The 19474-nt window shown below is 35.7% G+C and overlaps 1 protein-coding gene across 1 annotated transcript in view; it reads left to right on the top strand.

Annotated features, from left to right (window-relative positions):
* Positions 1–19474, top strand: part of LOC101896512 (phosphatidylinositol 4-phosphate 3-kinase C2 domain-containing subunit beta) — a 51969-nt gene that overhangs the window by 29366 nt on the left and 3129 nt on the right. Inside the window, exons 8-14 of the mRNA XM_005180573.4 lie at positions 37–610; positions 670–1315; positions 1624–1869; positions 1938–2223; positions 2283–2433; positions 2504–2896; positions 2965–3165. Of these exons, the coding sequence (XP_005180630.2) occupies positions 37–610; positions 670–1315; positions 1624–1869; positions 1938–2223; positions 2283–2433; positions 2504–2896; positions 2965–3165 (2497 nt within the window). The remainder of the gene's footprint in view (positions 1–36; positions 611–669; positions 1316–1623; positions 1870–1937; positions 2224–2282; positions 2434–2503; positions 2897–2964; positions 3166–19474) is intronic.

Raw genomic sequence — 19474 nt, 5'->3', positions numbered from 1 at the left:
ACCTATTAATGATAACGATTTTCTCTTATTTTTCAGCTCCCATACATGTCTCCTGTGTCTCCAAGCCCGTGGTGGTCAGCATCAACTGTTTACATCGGCCACCGCCATTGTGGAAATATGATAGCTATTCCCTGGGCGTACACATAAACTATGGCACCCGCTTTATCTCCGAACCTGTGGTGACAAAGTGCTCCAACGATACCTCCGGGGGTTTATTTGCCCGTTTGAAATTTTCCTCATGGCTGACATTTGATAAAAATCCCATTTGCACGTTGCCACGAGAGGCTCGTTTAATATTTGTACTCTACGGCACCCAGTTGGCAGAGAATGAACCCAACAACACAGGCAATGAGAACGACGAGAGAAGGCAAATAACCACCGAATTGGGCTGGTGTGCAATACAACTGTTTGACTACAAACGTGAGATGATTTGTGGTCCATATTTGCTCTCCATGTGGCCGGCAACGGCGGATAAGTTTTTGGGTCCAGCACCGGCCAAGGGTTGTCATCCACATCCCGACTATTGTCCGGTTTTGAGTATTGAAATACCACCATATGGTGGTAGGATACAGTTTCCAGAACCCGTGGAAAATCCAGCGCCGGCACCAAGGTGAGTCGTATCATAAAAACGACCTTGAAAACAATTTTAAAATCATCTCTTTTTTTAAGATATGACTTCAATTCCCTGGACACAAATCTGCAACAAGAACTGCTGGACACCGCCGAACAGGGCTATCCTGGGGCGAGCGACAAACGTGAAGTCTTCTGGGAGAAACGTTTGTATTTACAAAATATACCTCATGCCTTGCCCAAGGTTTTACATGCCGCCCACAGTTGGGATTATGCCAGTCTCATGGATCTACATTCGCTGCTCTACTCATGGACCCCATTGGCTCCACTGCAAGCGCTGGAATTACTCTTACCTCGTTATCCAGATGCCAAAGTCCGACAGAAGGCTGTCGAATGGATATCCCACCTACCCAACGATCAGTTGGTGGATTATTTGCCTCAGCTAATACAGGCCTTGAAACATGACACCTATGAGGCATCAGCGATGGCTCGTTTTTTGCTATGTAAATCTTTGGAATCGCCACGCATTGCCCATCATATGTATTGGCTATTGGTTCACAGCCTGCCCGGCAATGATCCTCAGAATTCCATAGATTCTTCATCCGCCAGTGCAGCGGAAATCGATGAGTCGTTGGTAACACAAGCCCGCTATCATCGTCGCAACAAAATGATGTTGAGAGCCCTCTTGGCGATATGTGGCGAAAAGCTGTCGGAGCGGTTCCTTTTACAGAATCTTATGTGCCGGGTAAGGAAGTAGACAATTTGTGTATTTTTTTTTGGAGGAGGAGGAGAAGACTAAAAGGGGTTTCTTTATAAAATAATTCGATATCTTTTGCATAAGGAGATTTCTAGAATCCTATGTGTAGGTTAAGGAAGTAGACAATCCTCTTGGTCTTCTTAAAAATAAAGAATTTTTGGACATTTTACAAATATTTTTAATACCATCACCCAAACCTTGATTTTTTTCAGGAATATTCTGTTCAAAGTCCTTTCAATTTAAAGGAGATTTATTTTTAATGAAACTAAAATTATATTTCATCTCCCTTCTTCCAGAACCTGGCCAACATTGCGGAGCATGTCAAGGAGGCCAAGGAAGCTTTGCGCCAGAAATTCCTGTGTGCCGGCATGGATGAAATAAATCAGGAATTATTGGACAAACATACCTCTTTGCCACTGGGCCCGGAGCTGGAGGTTAGCGGGGTAAATGTACGCAATTGTAGCTATTTCAATTCGAATACATTGCCACTGAAAATTTCATTTGTGGGACCCGATGCTGAGCCGTTGCCCGCCATATTTAAGGTTTGTAAAATTTCTTTTCAATTTTTTTTTGAGATTTTTAAAATGTGTTTTTTTTTCTTCCTCTCCAGTCTGGTGATGATCTGCAACAGGACATGCTGACCATCCAACTGATACGTGTCATGAATAAAATGTGGCTGGCCGAGGGTTTAGATTTGAAAATTGTCACATTTAATTGTGTACCCACCGGCTACAAGAAGGGTATGATTGAAATGGTTAGTGATGCCGAAACGTTGAGGAAAATCCAAGTAGAATATGGTTTGACAGGATCCTTTAAGGATCGTCCCATAGCCGAGTGGTTGGCCAAACAAAATCCCAGTCAATTGGAATATCAAAGAGCGGTCAAGAATTTTACGGGTAAGATTCAATCCAACAGCTTTTTCCTTTTAAATTTATGTTTTTTTCTTCTTCTAAAGTTTCCTGTGCCGGCTATAGTGTAGCCACATATATCTTGGGCATTTGTGATAGACATAACGACAATATTATGTTAAAAACCTCCGGTCACTTGTTTCACATTGATTTTGGCAAGTTTTTGGGCGATGCCCAAATGTTTGGCAATTTCAAGAGGTAGGTCTCCATCTCTCTCTCCAAATAAATCAAATAAAAATTAATATGCTCCCTTTTTATTTCCTTACAGAGACCGCACCCCCTTTGTCCTTACCTCGGACATGGCCTATGTCATAAATAACGGTGATAAACCCTCAACAGATTTCCATTATTTTGTGGATCTCTGCTGTCGTGCCTTCAATATTATACGCAAACATGGTGATCTTTTATTGCATATGCTGGCCCTAATGGCCACAGCCGGTATTCCGGGTGTAACGGCCGATGCCGTAACATATGTACGCCGAGCTCTATTACCCTCCCAGTCGAACCCCGAGGCGGCTGCCTCATTTGCCAAAATGATACAGTTCTCCCTGAAGAGTTGGTTCACCCAATTCAATTTCTTTTTGCACAATTTAGCACAAATGCGTTTCTCCAACGATGAGGGTAATGGCGAGCTGTTGTCTTTTGTTCCTAGGAAATATACGTAAGTGCAGGATTAAAATTATTCCTCTATAGAATAACAATAACATGTTTTTATATTTTATTTTCCAGAATGCAGCAGGATGGCCGCTTAAAAAGTGTCATGGTTGTCCGCTGTCAAAAACATTACGATATGGAAAAGTATTATACATATATTCTACAAGTAACCCGCCATGGTCAAAAGGATCCTACTCATCTGTTTCGTTCATACAAAGAATTTACGGAATTCCATCAGAAATTGTGTCTACATTTCCCTCTGGCCAAACTGCATAGGTAAGTGGGAGATTTGGAATCGAAGCGACTAAGAAGTATGTGTCGGTAGATAGATGGGACCTGTAGAGGGTCTCTAAAAGACATTTTACATATTGAGGACCTGTGACAGGTCTTCTATCTCTGGAGGGCCTGTAAAAGTTTTTTTTTTTATACCTGGAAGGCATGTAAATTATTGTGGTATATTGCAAATCTGGTCTTCTATGGAGAAGACCAGCTTCTATGGACCACCGCCTTGTCTCCTATGAGTGCAGACCATAGTCTGGTCTTCTGTTAGTAAAAATCATCGTCTGGTCTTCTATGGGGAAGACCGTCGACTGGCCTTCTATGGAGAAGACCATCGACTGGTCTTCTATGGAGAAGACCATCGCCTGGTCTTCTATGGAGAAGACCATCGCCTGGTCTTCTATGGAGAAGACCATCGCCTGGTCTTCTATGGAGAAGACCATCGCCTGGTCTTCTATGGAGAAGACCATCGCCTGGTCTTCTATGGAGAAGACCATCGCCTGGTCTTCTATGGAGAAGACCATCGCCTGGTCTTCTATGGAGAAGACCATCGCCTGGTCTTCTATGGAGAAGACCATCGCCTGGTCTTCTATGGAGAAGACCATCGCCTGGTCTTCTATGGAGAAGACCATCGCCTGGTCTTCTATGGAGAAGACCATCGCCTGGTCTTCTATGGAGAAGACCATCGCCTGGTCTTCTATGGAGAAGACCATCGCCTGGTCTTCTATGGAGAAGACCATCGCCTGGTCTTCTATGGAGAAGACCATCGCCTGGTCTTCTATGGAGAAGACCATCGCCTGGTCTTCTATGGAGAAGACCATCGCCTGGTCTTCTATGGAGAAGACCATCGCCTGGTCTTCTATGGAGAAGACCATCGCCTGGTCTTCTATGGAGAAGACCATCGCCTGGTCTTCTATGGAGAAGACCATCGCCTGGTCTTCTATGGAGAAGACCATCGCCTGGTCTTCTATGGAGAAGACCATCGCCTGGTCTTCTATGGAGAAGACCATCGCCTGGTCTTCTATGGAGAAGACCATCGCCTGGTCTTCTATGGAGAAGACCATCGCCTGGTCTTCTATGGAGAAGACCATCGCCTGGTCTTCTATGGAGAAGACCATCGCCTGGTCTTCTATGGAGAAGACCATCGCCTGGTCTTCTATGGAGAAGACCATCGCCTGGTCTTCTATGGAGAAGACCATCGCCTGGTCTTCTATGGAGAAGACCATCGCCTGGTCTTCTATGGAGAAGACCATCGCCTGGTCTTCTATGGAGAAGACCATCGCCTGGTCTTCTATGGAGAAGACCATCGCCTGGTCTTCTATGGAGAAGACCATCGCCTGGTCTTCTATGGAGAAGACCATCGCCTGGTCTTCTATGGAGAAGACCATCGCCTGGTCTTCTATGGAGAAGACCATCGACTGGTCCTCTATGGAGGGGACCATCGACTGGTTCTCTATGGAGAAGACCAATCTCTGGTTATCTATGAAGAAGACCATTCTCTGGCTATCTATGAAGAAGACCAGCTTCTAGTCCTCTATGGAGAAGACCGTTTTCTGGTATTCCTTGGAGAATACCATTTTCTGGCCTTCTATGAAGAAGACCATCTTCTGGCCTTCTATGGAGAAGAACATTTTCTGGCCTTCTATGGAGAAGAACATCTGGCTTTCTATGGAGAATACCATCTTCTGGCCTTTTGTGGAGAAGACCATCCTCTGGCCTTTTATGGAGAACACCAGCTTCTAGTCTTCTATGGAGAAGACCATATTCTGTCCTTCTATGGAGAAGACCATCTTCTGGTTATATATGAAGAAGACCAGCTTCTAGTCTTCTATGGAGAAAACCATCGACTGGTCTTTTATGTAGAAGACCATCTTCTGGTCTCCCTTGGAGAAGACTATATTCTGGCCTTTTATGTAGAAGACCATCGAATGGTCTTCTATGGAGAAGACCATCGCCTGGTCTTCTATGGAGAAGATCATCGACTGGTCTTCTATGGAGAAGACCATCAACTGGTCTTCTATGGAGAAGACCATCGACTGGTCTTCTATGGAGAAGACCATCGACTGGTCTTCTATGGAGAAGACCATCGCCTGGTCTTCTATGGAGAATACCATTGACTAGTCTTCTATGGAGAATACCATTGACTAGTCTTCTTTGGAGAACACCATTTTCTAGTTATCTATGAAGAAGACCATCTTCTGACCTTCTATGGAGAAGACCATCTTTTGATCTTCTATGCAGAAGTCCTTCTTTTGGCCTTCTATGGAGAATACCATCTTCTGGTCTTCTACATAGAAGGACAGCTTCTAGTCTTCCATGGAGAAGAGCATCTACGGGGCTTCTATGGACAAGACCATCTTCTGGCCTTCTATGGAGAATACCGTCTTTTGACCTTCTATGGAGAAAACCATCTTCTTATCTTCCTTGGAGAAGACCATCTTCTGGCCTTCTATGGAGAAGACTATCTTTTGGCCTTGTATGGAGAACATCTTTTGGACTTCTATGGAGAAGACCACCTTCTGGTCTTCCTTGGAGAAGACCATCTTGTGGCCTTCTATGGAGAAGACCATCTTCTGGCCTTTTAAGGACTATCTTCATGCCTTCTATAGAAAAAAACCATGACGTAAAAGCCGTTCCTGGTCTACATTGGAACTTCTTTGGGCATTGCAGCTCTTCTTTAGGAGATTTTAGTCTTTTATAAGAAGAACATTTAGTTTTATCTATGATCTACAAGAAAACCTTCTGGGGTTCTATAGCTTTATTTCAGGATCTTCTGTGAATTCCTAGCCCCTCTATAAAAAAAACTTTTGGTCTTCCGTAGGAAAACTCATTGGCTTTAAAACAAATATCATTGCCGCGGTTACCATTCTTTTTTAATTTTAAGGAGAACCATTACTTGAAGATTTGAGGGTGTCCACCAGAAAAATCCGTAAAGCCTCTGTCACTTCTAGAAGGTCCTGAGAAAGGTCTTCTATCTCTGGAGGGTGTGTAAAAGGTTGTCTATGCCTAGAAGGCATGTAAATGGTCTTCAGAAAAATCTGTGAAGGCTCTGTCATCTCTAGAAGGTCTGCTATCTGTAGAAGACCTCTAGGGAGTCTAAAATCTTTCGAAGACCTCTTAAGGATCCTCTATAAATTTCCAAAATATTTTTTTAAATTAATTTAATTTTATTTTTCATTTATTTATAATTTTTGTTTAACAAATAATTTTTCGCTCGTCTTTTAAACTAATAACCTATCCTCCTAAGCTTCGGTGTCATCAAAACGATCGCTTAAATTGACAAATTCCTGGCTAGTTCTCTTTTTTTGGGCATCCTTTATGGAGCGTCCCTTGAATTCGCCCAAATCATTGCGGGCCTCCTTGGCCCGTTGGGCGGCCAACAAGGCCATGGGATTGCGATAGGCTGGTTTTGGTGTTTCTATTACTTCATCGTCGCTGTCGCTTTCGTCCTCATCATCTTCCTCCCGGGGCAAGGGTGGTGGTGGATATGATGGTGGCGGTGGTGAAGAGTTACTATCCAAAGATAACATTTGAAATTGTTCCGTCATGTGACGATGTTTCCTTATGGCGGACCAACTATCTTCCATTTGATCGTTGTTTGAGATGGAGCCAAACAGAGGAATGGGGTCAGCGGAATTCTCTTGGCCATAATTTAAACGAGTTTGATATCTCTGTGAGGGAATGGGTGGGGAGGAGTAGTTCTCATCATCATCATCGTCATCGCTATCATCTTCATCGGATACAGATTTGCGGGCTGGTATATAACGTTCCTCGGTCTTGGAATCAAAGGTAACCTTGCTTTTACGGGGCTTTGCTGTGGGTGGACCATCATTTTTGGTTTCTTTGAGTATTGAAACGGTTGTTGGCGGTGTCGGCATCGCCGTCGATGATGCATTACCATTTCTTTGCTGTTTCTCGTCATAGGCAACCTGTATGCCCTCAGGGTGGGCACTAAGCTTTTCAAAATTCTCCCAATCCTCCTCAATGGATTTACCAAATCCATTTCCAATTTGTGTATCTCGAAAGGTGTTGACAAATAACGTGGGCTCCTCGGCAATGGGGGAGTTGAGTAGCTGTAGATCATCTTTTAGTTCCAGAAAATCAGCCTCATTCAACTCCAATGACTGGCGTATCCGGGCGAATTCTTCTTCGATATTTTGGGCAAAATCTTTTTCAATATCCTTTTCCAATTCCTGCCAAATGATGTCCGGCCGTGACTCTTGATATTTCAGAGAAGAGGAAAATGTTGAGCTTTCGAAGCTGTAATCATCCTCTTGCGCCATAAAACTGGTTACCTGCTCCTCCACCTCCGTTGCAGCCTCAATTCCTTGGATTTGATTATTGAATTTGGTGGGTCTTCTTTGATTAAGGGTGAACTTATCTGTAGTGGTTTCGGAATCTTGAAAACGTACATGGTTCTGGTAGGCCTCACTGGGAAAGGCAGTGGGTCTTCTTTGATTCAGGGTAAATTTGTCTTCTTCGTCTTCTTCTTCGCCCTCAAAAGGGGAGCCAAATCTAACCTGCCTTGGGTGTTGATTTTCATTACCGGGATGGGCTTCATCATTGCTGTTGGGGTTTGGGGAATCTCCAAATCTAATTTTCGTTGTAGGTCCTTGGGTGGTTTCTTCCACGCTCTCTCTGACATAGGCCGTGGGTCTTCTTTGATTCAGGGTAAATTTATTTTCCATTTCCTCTTCATCTTCGAAGTTGGAAAATTTCACCATTTTCTCCGAGGAGAGAACATATGCCGTGGGTCTCCTTTGATTTAAAGTAAACTTCTCTTCATCGTCCTCGTCCGAGAGAGTGCCGTTGTCATTAGCGAATCTCACTCTCTCCATTGGCTCTCTGACAAATGCTGTTGGCCTGCGTTGATTTAATGTGAATTTTTCCTCCTCATTTTCAGAAGCAAACTCCGTTCCGAAATGGACCCTGGTTGGTGAGGGTGGTGGTGAGTTCTGGCTCTGTCGCACAAATGCCGTTGGCCTGCGTTGATTTAATGTGAATTTCTCTTCAATGCTCTCTCGGGGAGAAGGATTTTCAAAATGGACATTGGATGTTGAATCCACTCCCTGCCTCTCTTCTATCTCTTTTGATGGGATTTTATTTCCATTGCTCTCCAGAGACGTTGCCAATTCCTTCTCCCTCTCTCTGACATATGTCGTCGTTGGTCGCCTTTGATTTAATGTGAATTTCTCTTCATCATCCTGAGCGGAATTAAATTTCACTCTCTGCCCGTCATCGCTCTCTTCTGCATCGGAAATTTTTGTTCTTTGAAAGGCTGTAGGTCTTCTCTGATTCAAAGTAAATTTCTCTTCCTCATTGCCGCTTCCATTCTGGGAGGGATTAAATCTCACCTTTAGCACTTGCTCTTCCTGCTCATCAGAACTTGTATCGCTTGCTTCGGGTTTTTCCGACATCAAAAAGGCCTTGAGGGAAGAGTATTTTGTTTTGCTATTTTCCTGTGGATCTATGTCATCCACTTCTTCCTTCATTTTATGGCCTGGAAATACCGTGGGTCTTCTTTGATTTAGGGTGAACTTTTCTTCCTCCGCTTGGCTGGTTTCCTCCAGCGAGAAGTGTACATTTGTGGTTTTGGTTTCAAACTTGAGGGGCTTCTCCTCAAAACTTTGAGGTTCCTCAAAGGATTCGTAATGGGGAAATTCGTTGGAAAAGCTTGTGGGTCTGCTCTCCTTCCACTCCCCATCCACATCATCCTGGGAAGGGTTGTTCAGGGATTTCTGATAAGAATTGAATTCTGCGGCAGTCTCCTGCCGGGGTAGATATGATTCGAAATCCATGGGCCTAGATTGATCTGTAAGCTTCTTGGGTGAAGTGTCCCTTAAATTTTCGAGGTTTTTAGATTCCATACCCTTCGAGTTTTCCAAAACATTTGATTTCGAATGGTCCTTCCTGTCTTTTTGGCCACCACTCTCGTTTAAGAACTCCTCTCCCTTCTCATAATCCCTTGCCTGGAGGTTGTTATTCAAATACCTCCCCTGTTCGTAGCCATAACTTTTATGGAAATCACTGAAATTATTTCTACTGAAATTGCCCTCTCCCTCTCCTGCTCCTCCCCCTCCACCTCTTTGCGACTTTTCAAAACTCTCAATGGCCTCATTAATTTCACATATATCCGGACTGGTTGGATTTTGATAGATTATCTCTTCATCTCGCAGGGCATCGATGGGTTCACTATACGCGTTGCCGCTCTTCAGATAGGCTCTCTCGAAGCGATAATCTTCTCCCAGCTCCATATCGACCACATCAACCTCTTCATACTTGATATAGCCCGTGGGACGGCGATCTCCAAATAACTCAAATTGTGGCTCATCCAAGTCATCGATTTTCGTGAGATCATCAATTTCGGCCGGACGGTGGAAACCCGTGGGACGTCTTTCAATGACTTTGCGATATTCTGGCACCGAAACGGATTGAGAACTTTTGAGAAAACGATGGGGTTTCTCCTGGACATGTTGGCTGGTCGAGGAACTGCGATTCAGGCGTTTGGGTGGTAGGGGAGGTTCTCTCAATGGCACCGCCGCCACATCCCCTGTGGTGGGGGGTAATTTCAAATCCTTTTCCACCTCTTTAAAGGTCAGCGAAACCTCTTCCTTCGATACGGGAGAAGAAGTAGGAGATGGTGTAGCAGTTGTTCCATTTGTCGTGTTATCCTTTCGTGGAGTTCCCGGCATATTTGGCAAATTGCCAAAGATCTCCTGTGACAAACTGGGTGAAGAGGGTGTTGTTGACTCTGCCACAAAATTGTCCGATAGCTCTTCAAATGCCGTGGACTGAACATATTGAGGTCGACGCTTTTGCCGGGGAGGTGGCAGAATCAGTGATGGTGAACTTTCCGAGGGTCTTATACGCACAGCTAGAAAAAAAGGAAATAATGGTTTTAGGGGCTCTTTGCTTTGCCATATTAAACCTCCTACTTACGTGGCAACTGTGCAGGCCTTTGAATTAGGGTATCCTCCTCCTTTTTGGGCTTGAACACGCCATGGACCTCAACATTGTGGTAAACCTGGAAAGGAGAGAAACATTTGGGTAAATTAGGATGGATATGGGTCAGATTTTCTAGGTGCTCGGATAAAAAGGTTGCGGATAAATGGCACGGTTAAACGATTTTCGAAAGGTTGTGGATAAAAAATGAACTCTTTTGGAAAATATTCGGATATTTTTTTTTTAATCCGGATAATTAAAATTTCGCTGAATATTACGAATAAAAATTGTTCTGAAAATTATTGCGGATAAAAAATTTTGGACATAATAAGACGCGGATAAAAAAATTTTGCTACGAATAAGATCCGGATAAAAATATTTTGAACTAAAAAATGCGGATAATTCAAAATAAGTCGCGGATAAAATCCTAGATGCCATAGATAAAGTATTTTTGTACCAAAAAAAGGCACAAATAAACGCGGATAAAAATATTTTCTGCAAAAAAAGCTGCGAATAAAACATTATAAGGCGCGGATAAAAATATATTTTGAACTAAAAAATGCGGATAATTCAAAATAAGTAGCGGATAAACTCCTAGATGCCATGGATAAGTATTTTTGTACCAAAAAAAGGCACGGATAAACGCGGATAAAATATTTTGAACTAAAAAATTCGGATAATTCAAAATAAGTCACGGATAAACTCCTAGATGCCATGGATAAAGTATTTTTGTACAAAAAAAGACACGGATAAACGCGGATAAAAATATTTTCTGCAAAAAAGCTGCGGATAAAACATTATAAGGCGCGGATAAAAATATTTTGAACTAAAAAATGCGGATAATTCAAAATAAGTCGCGGATAAACTCCTAGATGCCATGGATAAGTATTTTTGTACCAAAAAAAGGCACGGATAAACGCGGATAAAATATTTTGAACTAAAAAAAATGCGGATAATTCAAAATAAGTCGCCGATAAACGCCTAGATGCCATGGATAAAGTATTTTTGTACAAAAAAAGGCACGGATAAACGCGGATAAAAATATTTTTTGCAAAAAAGCTGCGGATAAAACATTATAAGGCGCGGATAAAAATATTTTGAACTAAAAAAATGCGGATAATTCAAAATAAGTCGCGGATAAACTCCTAGATGCCATGGATAAGGTATTTTTGTACAAAAAAGGCACGGATAAACGCGGATAAAAATATTTTCTGCAAAAAAGCTGCGGATAAAACATTTTTGTTCATAATAACTTGCTGTTAAGCTACTAAATGCCACATATAATCTTCTAAATGTCACCGATAAGGTATTTTTGGGCAGAAAATGGTGCGGATAAAATATTTTTGTTAAGAAAAGTGAGCGGATAAAAAATACGATGCGGATAAAATAATTTTGTCCATAATTAGTCACGGATAAACTTCTAAATGACACGGATAAAGTGTTTGTGTACTGTAAAAAGGCACGGATAAAAAAAATTTGCTAAGAAGAATGCGCGGATAAAATATTTTGTGAAGAAAAGGTTGTGGATAAAACATTTATGTTCATAGGAGGCCACGGATAAACTTCCTAATGTCACGGATAAAGTATTATTGTGTAGAAAATGGCGCGGATAAAATATTTTTGTTAAGAAAATCACGTGGATAAAAATATTTTGTGCAGAAAAGGTTGCGGATAAAATAATTTTGTCCAGAAAATGGCGCGGATAACATATTTTTGTTAAGAAATATGCGCGGATAAAAATATTTTGTGCAGAAAAGGTTGCGGATAAAATAATAATGTATGGATAACTTTCTAAATACCACGGATAAAGTATTTATGTGTAGTAAAAAGGCACGGATAAAATATTTCTGTTAAGAACAGCACGCGGATAAAAATATTTGGGGCGGAAAAGTTTGTGGATAAAATAATTTTGTCTATAAAGAGTCGCGGATAAACTTCTAAATGTCACGGATAAAGTATTTTTTTGCAGAAAATGTTGTGCATAAAATATTTTTGTTAAGAAAAATGGCCGGATATTTTTTTTATAGAAATACGATGCGGATAATACATTATATTTTGGACGGAAAAGTTTGCGGATAAAATAATTTTGTCCATTATGAGTCGTGGATAAACTTTTAAATGTCACGGATAAAGTATTTTTGTATAGAAAATGGCGCGGTTAAAATATTTTTGTTAAGAAAAGTACGCGGATAAAAATATTTTATACGAATACGATGCGGATAATACATTTTGGTTCATTAGAAGTCGCGGATAAACTTCTAAATGCCACGGATAAAATGTTTGTGTGTAGAAAATGGCGCGGATAAAATAATTTTGTAAAGAAAAGTGCGCGGATAAAAATATTTTGTGCACAAAAAGGTTGCGGATAAAATTATAATGCATGGATAAATTTCTAAGTGCCATGGATAAAGCATTTATGTATAGTAAAAAGGCACGGATAACGATTTTCGTAAGAAAAGCACGCGGACAAAAATGTTTTGTGCAGAAAAGGTAGCGGATAAAATAATTTTGTCCATTATGAGTCGCGGATAAACTTCTAAATGTCGCGGATAAATTATTATTGTGAAGAAATTGGTGCGGATAAAATATTTTTGCTAAGAAGAGTTCACGGATAAAAATATTTGGGCGGAAAAGTTTGCGGATAAAATAATTTTGTCCATAATGAGTCGCGGATAAATTTCTAAATGTCACGGATTAAGTATTTTTGTGCAGAAAATGGCACGGATAAAATATTTTTGTTAAGAAGAGTGCCCGGATAAAAATCTTTTATAGAAGTACGAAGCGGATAAAAATTTTCCGAAGACAAAAAATTACGGATAATTCATTTTCTATTTATAATATATTGCGGATAAACGTAAAAATGCAACGGATAAAGCCTTGTTGACGGGAAAATCAATTGGGAAATTTTATGGGTAAAGCATTATGGGTGGAAGACATCCCGGATGAAGCCTTGTGGATAATATATTTCACTGTTGGATATTTTTTTGGGTGGAAAAGTTTGCGGATAAAATTTTTTGCGTAGAAAATTTTGCGGATAATGGATTTTTGTGTGGATAAGTTGCGTATTAAGTCTTAGAAAGGCTGCGGATAATACACTTTGAGAGAAAAAAATGTTGCGGATAAAGCATTTTTGTTTGGAAATTGTTACGGATAAAAGATTTTCGTGTTAAAAAATGCTTGCGGATAAAGGATTTTTGTAGAGAAAAGCCGACGGATAAAGGGTTTAATACCAGAAAACCACAATTTTAAGTAGATAAGTATGAGGATAATATGCTTTTGGTTAACAAACCTGGCGGATAATATAGTTTTCAGTTAAAAAAGCTTACGGATAAAGGACTAATGGTAAAAAAAAATGCTGCGGTGAAGCGTTTGAGTGGAATAATTTAGTCAAAATAATCAAAATACCGAATATAGGAAGGTAACGATATAGGGGGGCTATACGAAGACCTGGACCTGTATAGGCAATTTTCTGTCACAGGCTGTTGCACATATTAGAAACTTGAAATATGAAATTTGAAACAATTCCGGTGAATAATGTCGCTAAAATCACCAAAATACCGAATATCGGGGGGTACCGTTATATGGGGGTTATACAAAGGCGTGGACATGCACATACAATTTTCTGTCTTAGGCTGTAGTATCCATTACGAACTTCAAATGCCAAATTTGAAATACTTCCGGTGAATAATGTCGCTGAAATCATCAAAATACCGAATATCGGCTGGTAGCATTACATGGCGACTATACGAAGACGTGGACCTGCACAGATAATTTTCTGTCCTAGGCTGCAGTATCCATTTCGAACTTCAAATACCAAATTTGAAACAATTCCGGTGAATAATGTCACTAAAATCACCAAAATACCGAATATAGGGAGGTATCGTTATATGGGAGCTATACGAAAACGTGAACCTACATGGCCCATTTTCAATACCAAAAGTCCTGTAGATATAATACACATTTGACTAAAATTTTATCAAACTACTTTAATTCGTTCGGAAGCTAGAGTGATTTCCGCAGATGGCCAGACAGACAGACGGACTGACATCGCTAACTTGACATAGAATTTTATGATTATCAACAATATTTTGTGGGGTCTAAAATGTATATTTCGAGGTTTTACAAACGGAATGACAAACTTAATACACCCTCCATACCATGGAGGAGGGTATAAAAAATCCTAAATAGAATTTTCCAAAGTTTTTCGGCGAAAGAATTTCTCTTTGGAATTCTTTGAGAATTTTGGAGAAAAAATTTTTTTACAAAAAAAAAAAAAAAATTAAAAAAAAAATTAAAAAAAAAATAATTAAAAAAAAATAATTTAAAAAAAATAAAAAATAGAAATACTTAATACATTTTTCCAAAGTTTTTTTTTTTTTCAGCAGCTGAATTTAGATCAGATAAATAATTTTCGAATTCTTTTCAATTTTCCAAATTTTTTTATGGAAATCTTTGAGAATTTAGGAAAAATACATTTTTTACAAAAACAAAAAAAAAATAAATCAGATTTTCTTTCGGAAAACTTAGCCGATTAAGGTTTTTAGGAATTGGATTTTGAAAAATGAAGGTGGTTAAAATGTTCGGTATTTTGATGATTTTAGCGACCTTATTCAACGGAATTGTTTCAAATTTAATATTTGAAGTTCGTAATGGATACTGCAGCCTAAGCCGGAAAAGTGTCTGTGCAGGTCCACATTTTGGTATAGCCCCCATATAATAAAAGTTCCTCCCTATATATTTAGCAACATTATTCACCAATTTTTTTTTTCAAGTTTCGAATTTGAATATTGTAATGGCTTATAACAAAAATTGTCTATGCAGGTCCATGTCATCGTTTAGACCCTAATATGACGGCTACATTTGGTATTTTTAAGATTTTAACAGAATTTTTAACCGATTTAATTTTTTTTTGAAATTTTTTAAATTTTTTCTAAATTGTGGAGGGTATTCAAAGTCCGGCCCGGCCGAACTTACAGCTTTTTTACTTGTTTTTATTTATAGTTCTCCTTATAGAAAAGATCGTGTATCAACGAAAAAATTTGTTATATTTTTAGCAACTGTGATCTCGTGATGTTTTTTCCCTCTCCCCTCTCTCTCTCTCCGCTTCATTTGTTGTGGCAGTACCACATTTTTGTTTCAAATATCTTCTGCCAAACTTTCCGCTTATTTTTCGAAACAATTCCTTAAATAAGTAATTATTTGTTTTTTTTTAATAAATAATAAATGCTATAATTATCAATTCATATTTTTCTGCTTCAATCCTCCCCCACCTTCCGGCCTTCATTTGTTGCTTTCTGTGTTCTAAACAAATATCTAAAGAGAAATAAATGTGCGTCGGTTCTACCACACTTTCGAATGCCACCATTAAAAAATAATAATAATAATCAAAGAAGAAGGTTTTCGCTCAAAAATTTTTCAATGCGTCATCCACGTAACCGAACCATAGACCGACCCACGGAATGAACGGCATATAAAACAAAATGAATCTTATCTATATAGAAAAATAATATAGTTTTATTGTTGCTGTTGTTGTTTTTTTGCTAAATGAATGACTGTCAACTAGGAGACCTCGGGCATAATTGGATTTCATTTAATTAGACAGGTTAATTTAATTAAAATATTCCTGAGGGGGGAGTGAAAAATAAAATTCAATGGAATCTGAATTTTCAGAAACCTGAGGAACCCCTGAGTGGGCGGGGGAGGGTTATTCCCCCTTACTCACCTGTTGTGACCACCTTTTGTCTTTGGAAAATTTCGATTTCTTTTCCCTCCGCATTACCACCACCTGTGGTGTGGCTCCACCAGCCGCTCCATTTTGGGTGGTGGTTTGATCAAATTCCAAACGGCGTTTAAACCACCACAACTTGATGCCGAACAGTGAGAAGATCAGGCACACAAATACGGCCAAGGAACCGAAAATGGCCACCACTTGGGGAGTTTCTTTGAGAAGAAAATGAGTAGCATAATTTTTTTTATTAAAATTTCAAATAAATTTTCAAACTTTCCCCACACCATACCTTGTTTGTAATTCAAATTGATTTTTGCCATAATTCTAATTTTGTTTTTCAATTTTTTTTTTCGTTTTGTTTTCTATTTCACCCTTCTTCTTTTTTAACTTCTTTAACTATGATTTTAACATGTTACTTCTTTTTTTTGTTGTTATCTCTTGATTTCGCTTTTTCTGTTGTTGTTTGAAAACTTTTATTTTCTTTCGATTATTTGTTTGTTTGATTTTACTTCAAGAATTTTGATTCGAACACCTCGTCAAAATGAAAATGAACCGAATGTCAAGCGTGCTACTCCCCGTTTTGATTGGAGGCGGCGTAAAGCTATTGACCGACTCTCCAATATAGTCATGGTATTATACCCTCATAGTTTGAATTTGTGTTTCTGTGAACTCAGATGTTTTTGTCGTTGTTGTTGCCTTTTTATAACAGATATCAGTGCGGTTCTGTTGTAGGTTTTGTCGTTTTATCAGCGTCTAGATTGCTGATAAAGTTTTGCATTGAACATGGGTTTGCTCTTAAAAAGTGGTATTCTCTTTGTTTCTCTTAAAACGAAAATTAAGAGAATTGTCAAGGATAACTCCAAAATTCACATTTTTCGATGGGAAAGCTTTGAGAATTTTGGAAAAATACTTTTTTTAAAAAAAAAAAAAAAAAAAAAAAGAGATAAGAAAAAAAATAAGGAAACAAATTAAAAATTAAAAATATATAAAACAATTAATAAAAATAAAAAATAAGAAAAAATAAATACAAAAATAAATTAAAAAATCAATAAATAATAAATACATAAAAAAAATAATAAATAAATAAAATATCAATAAATAATAATTAAATAATAAACCAATAAAAAAACAAACAAAAATAAATAAATGAATAAATAAAAAATAAATAAAATAAAAAAATAAATTAAAAAAATAAATAATTAAAAAAATAAATTTAAAAAATAAATTAAAAAATAAAAAATATATATACAAATAATTTAAAAAATAAAAATAAAATTAATAAAAAATAAAGGAAAAAATAAATAAAAATAAATAAATATAATAAATAAAAAATAAATAAGAAAATGAATAAAAAATCAATAAAAAATAAATACAAATTAAATAAATAAATAAATAAAAATCAATGAATAATAAATACATAAAAATAAAATAAAAAATAAATAAAATAAAATATCAATAAATAATAATTAAATAATAAACCAATAAAAAAAACAAAAATAAATAAAAATAAATAAATTAAAAAAATGAATAATTAAAAAAATAAATTTAAAAAATAAATTAAAAAAATAAAAAAAATATATATACAAATAATTTAAAAAATAAAAATAAAATTAATAAAAAATAAAGGAAAAAATAAATAAAAAATAAAATAAATAAATAGAATAAATAAAAAAAATAAATAAAAGGAATAAAAAATAAATTAAAAAATAAATAAGAAAATGAGTAAATAACCAATAAAAAATAAATACAAATTAAATAAAAAAATAAATAAATAAAAAAATAAATAAAAAATAAAAACAATAAATAAAAAAATAATAAAAAAAAAGAAAAATGAGTAAAAAATAAGAAAATAAATAAAAAAAACAATTAAAAAATAAATAAGCAATTAAAAAAATAGAAACCATAAATAAAGTAATAAAGAAAATAAATAAATAAATAAATAATAAAATAAAAATAAATAAATAAAAATAAAAATAAATAAATAAATAAAAAATAAATAAAATAAAAAAAGGGAAATAAAAAAATAAACAAAAAATAAATAAAAAGAGTAAATAAAAAATAAAAACAATAAATAAGAAACAAAATATAAATAAAATAAATAAATAAAAAAAATAAATAAAAAATAAATGAATAAAAAATAAGTAAACAATTATTAAAAAAAAATAAATAAATAATAGATAAATAAAATTAAAATAAAATAAAAAACAAATAAAAAATAATGAAAAATGAATTTAAAAAATAAATAAAAAAATAAATAAGAAATAAATGAAAATAGATAAAAAATAATTTAAAAATATAAAATAATAAATAAATAAACAATAAATAAATAAAAATAAATAAAAATCAATAAAAAATAAATAGAAAATAATTAAAAAATGAATAAAAAGTACATAAATTGATAAAAATAAATAAATTAAAAAATAAGTAAAAACAATAAATAAATAAAAAATAAAGAAAATAAATAAATAAAAAAATAATGAATAAATTAAAAAAAAATAAATTAAAAATAAAAACAATAAATAAAACAATAAATAAATAAAAAATAAAAACAATAAATAAATAAAAAATAAAAAAAAAAAACATAAGAAATAAATAAAAAGATAAATAAAAAATGATTTAAAAAAATAAATAAAGAATTTTCCAAAAAAAAAAAAAAAAAAAAAAAAAAACGCTGAATAGTTTTTCGGCTCAGATGCAGAAGAAAAAATAAATAAGTTAATAAAAAAATTAATAAAAAATAAATTAAAATTAAATAAAAAAATCAATAAAAAGGTAATTAAAAAAATAAATTAATAAATAACAAGTAAATAAAAAATAATAAAAAAATGAAAAAAATAATAAAATAAATAAAAAATAAAAAAATAAATAAAAAATAAAGAAAATAACAGAAAATAAAAAATTAATAAAAAAAATAAATAAAAAAATAAATCAAACAATAAATAAAAAATGAAAAAAAAATAAATAAAAAAAACAAAAAATACATAAAAAATAAAAAAAATACATGAAAAATCAATAAAAATAAATAAAAAAAAATAATATAACAAAAAATAAATAATGAACAGATTTTTCTAAAGAAAAACATGGACATTTTTTCCAACGAAAAAAAAATATATTAATTAATTTTCAATGCCAATATTTGAGAATTTTGGAAAAATAAGTTTTTTACAAAAATATAAAAAAAATTAAACAAGTAAAAAAGCTGTAAGTTCGGCCAGGACGAACTTCAAATATCCTCCACCATTTGGAACAAATTTGGAAATTTCAAAGAAATAAAATTCTTAAAAAATTCTGTTAATATCTTAAAAATACCGAATGTAGCCGTTATATTAGGGTCTAACCGACGACGTGGGCCTGCACAGGCAACTTTTGTCATAAGCCATTAAAATATTCAAACGCGAAACTTGTCCTGCACATACAATTTTCTGTCTTAGGCTGTAGTATCCATTACGAACTTCAAATGCCAAATTTGAAACAATTCCGGGGAATAATGTCGCTCAAATCTTCAAAATACCGATTCTCTTCAAATTTCTCACATCCCAATATTTTTACTTACACCAGATCTGCTGTAAAGATGAGTCACATCGGTCCACTTCTTTTGGTACCTCCCCCAAAAAATGTTAACATTTGGTTTACAAA

This window comes from Musca domestica, unplaced genomic scaffold (assembly GCF_030504385.1).
Source record: "Musca domestica strain aabys unplaced genomic scaffold, Musca_domestica.polishedcontigs.V.1.1 27, whole genome shotgun sequence".
Taxonomy (NCBI): Eukaryota; Metazoa; Arthropoda; class Insecta; order Diptera; family Muscidae; genus Musca; species Musca domestica.
The sequence above is the reverse complement of the archived record's forward strand: the minus strand, read 5'-3'. Positions and strand labels throughout refer to the sequence as shown.